At 42.7% G+C, this 3,142-nt stretch overlaps 1 protein-coding gene across 1 annotated transcript; it reads right to left on the bottom strand.

Annotated features, from left to right (window-relative positions):
• Positions 1-1,217: 1,217 nt before the first annotated feature.
• On the bottom strand, positions 1,218-1,781 carry IFN5 (type I interferon 5). Its single transcript, NM_001242718.1, has one exon. It carries the CDS (start codon positions 1,779-1,781, stop codon positions 1,218-1,220), a length of 564 nt encoding a protein of 187 aa, NP_001229647.1.
• Between the last annotated feature and the right edge of the window lie 1,361 nt (positions 1,782-3,142).

The raw sequence follows: 3,142 nt of genomic DNA, 5'->3' as shown, positions 1-3,142 counted from the left end.
ACATCCTGTCTATCATGTTGCCTTCCAATGACACTGGGTCACCGTTACAGGATAGAATGCCTAATGGAGTGTCATATCACCTTTCTAGAGTTTCTGGAACAGATCATCATTTTTATCATTAAAGTTTATCAGAAAGCGCACCTTGCAATTCAACCACTGTTGACAATTCGCTGTTTTGTAGACTCCTTAGCCCTGTTGGATCCTTCTAGGCACTTTTCCCTGGAGTCCCTCTTCCCCTCCTTTATGTGCCTGCATCTTCTCCACCATTCAGACTTGTTTTTCACCTAGCTGTCATGTGCCATTTGCTTTTTCTCTCCTTAGGCAAAAATCCCCTCTTCTGAGTTTGGGATGAACCCATTGCATGTGTGTGATCTGGATATGCAGGAGAACACTGTCCATCTCAGAATGCAAACTCCATGGGAGCAGGGAACGACTAACCTTTTTGGGATTTACCCTCTGTTCTCGTGGCACGAAGTGCAATGCCCTCATACTGCAGATGTTCAGTGATTGCTGATGACGGTGGCGAGTATCAGAAAGACCCAAGTTGACCAGTGACCACACAGAGGAATCTTCACCCAAGCTTTTTGCTGCAATGGACTCTACCTGTGTACTTTACCAGTCTCCTCATCTTTAAAGCCCTCCTAAAATCACATCTCCTCCAAAATGTCTTCCCTGACTAACCTCTCATTTCCTTACTCTATTCACCTTCCCTTCCAAGTCCTCTAGTCACTTGGTGTCTGTACTCCTGAAGCACTTGGATAGTCACTCCACCCCAGCCCCACAGCACTTATGTCCACATTCTTAAACTCTGCTGCTTCCCCTACCTATAATTTATTTTGGTAACGTCTGTCACCCCGGACTAGATTGTCATCTCCTTGAGGACAGGGATAGTGTCTACCAACTCTACTGTCTTGTTCTCTCCCAAGAGCCTAGTAACATGCTCTACAGATAAGTACGCACTCAATAAATCCCATTAATTGATTTATTAATTACAAAATATAAATAGCAATTTCATAAATACAGATTTTCCATTAAATAATAAATAACAATATGAACAAATAAATACCAAATGAAAGTGCAAAGTTGTCATGGAAGTTTCATTTCAAATCCAGCCATTTTCCAGTCCAGACAGAAACAGAAGGATGTTTCCAAATGACCATTTTCTGGCTTCAGAACATTTGTGAGGGACAGTTTCTGAAGAGTAAACTGCTCACTCCTTATTTCTTGAGCTTTCTGGTGAGTCTGTATATGACTAAAAAGCACCTCTTGGTTTTCATTCGGATCACCTCCCAGGCACAGCTGCTGTAGTTTCTTCCCTTCAGGTAATCCATCATCCTCTTGAAGTAGCTCTTTATGTGCAGGCTGATGTCCCTTCTCAGGGTGCTATTTTCCCACCCCATTTCCTCTTCCAGAAACACCTCCAGCCGCATCATCTCCTTATGGACTCCGTGGAGGAATTTTTCAACAGTGGCTTCATCCCAGCCAGTTTGGGAGTGATTTCTGCTGAAGACGTTGAAGATGTGCTGGAGCAGGTCATGGATGGCCTCAGTGGCATTTTCCTGCTGGAACTGGTGTGGATGCACCATTTCTGCGGGCAGCTTGAACTTCATCCTCTCCTTGAGGCAGTGCAGAGGAAACTGTCCGCCCATTTCATCCAGAAGGTGCAGGCTCTGCCAGTTGTTCAGCCACTGGTGGGAATACAGCTTGGGGTAACTCTGAGCCACGATGGTCATAGTGAGGAGCAGCAACAGAACAAATGGTAAGAAACTCCTGCAAATCATGGTGTCTGGGTGTTTTTAGGAGCTGCTGGGGTTGATGTTAATGGGATGGAGTGTCTGTAGCTCTCAGGCCTCCATGTGTGTTATTTATATGGGCTGAGCTGATTCCTTCACTTTTTTTGTTTGCTGGGATTTCCGAGTTTCACTTCTCATTTGTAGTTTCATTATGTCATTGAGAACTTCGATTCTATTTGTCTTTTCCCATTAAGTGTGGAACTGCATGTATAGGATAAGACCTGTATGACTTTATTTGAGGAATACTCTATCAGATTTCAACACCTTGTCATATATGATCCCAGGAACAGGCTGGCAGAATCAGTCATCCATGAATGAGGGCATTTATTATTTCAGAGATCATGCCTAGAGTGAAATTTCAATCAATTGTATCTATTAAGTGCTTACTGTGTACAGGGTACTGTAGTAAGCACTTGGGAGCATACAATACAACAGAGTTAGTAGGCATGATTCCCTAGCCAAAAGGAGCTTACAGTTTCTTTAGAAATAAATGGATCTGATATTTGCTTTTATTCATTGATTGATCAAACTCCTTCCTATGACATTGAATTCTTAATGCCAATTTTTGTCCTAAATCATTTGATCATTCTGTTTTCTGCTTTCCAAACAGAATCAAACCTCACAATTCGCAATGCTCTAAAAGTTGGATCATCTGGAGAGTTTTGGAGACTGTAGCAGATTCTTGATTTCAACTATTTTGAAATTTCCCTAAGAAAACAGTGGACAATCCCAACTGTTTTCCATAGGTAGATCAACCTGTAAGATCCAAAGGATTGACTCAACTGTATAGTTCATGAGGAACCTCATTTTTTCTGAATGGTCAGGCTAATTGTAGTTTGACAGCCTAGAGCCAAGAGCTTCCTTTTAGGTTTGCTTCCCCCTCTAGGCTGTAAGCTTTTTATGGATAGGGAACGTTCCTGCTAATTCTGTTGTACTGTACTCTCCCAAGCACTTAGTACAGTGCTCACCACATAGTTTGCACTCAATAAATTACCACTGATTGATTGATTATATTATTGCCCTTCTTTCAGTGTAAGCTGTAGTGCAGATGGAGCCCTATCTAGGCTCACAGAGGGTTTAGATTCCCTTACGAGCATAAACAACTGGGCCAGGCTGAACCGAAGCTACACTTCTCCTTCTCTCTTTGTGTTGGTTTTGGTTTGCTTTCCATCACTTTTTCTGCTTCTGCCACCCACTTCTTTTCCCAGTTTCCTTAACTCTTGTATTGATCTATTTGCTTCTTCCCGTCTTCCCATGCATCCGTGTCTCTACTTCTTTGTCCCTTTCGGTGTCCTTGTACTCCCCATTCCTCTACTCTTTCTGCTTCTCTTGTCCCTTCTTGGTGTCTC

The sequence above is a fragment of the Ornithorhynchus anatinus genome, chromosome X2 (genome assembly GCF_004115215.2).
Source record: "Ornithorhynchus anatinus isolate Pmale09 chromosome X2, mOrnAna1.pri.v4, whole genome shotgun sequence".
Taxonomy (NCBI): domain Eukaryota; kingdom Metazoa; phylum Chordata; class Mammalia; order Monotremata; family Ornithorhynchidae; genus Ornithorhynchus; species Ornithorhynchus anatinus.
Note: the sequence above shows the minus strand (reverse complement) of the source record. Positions and strands in the feature narration are given on the sequence as shown.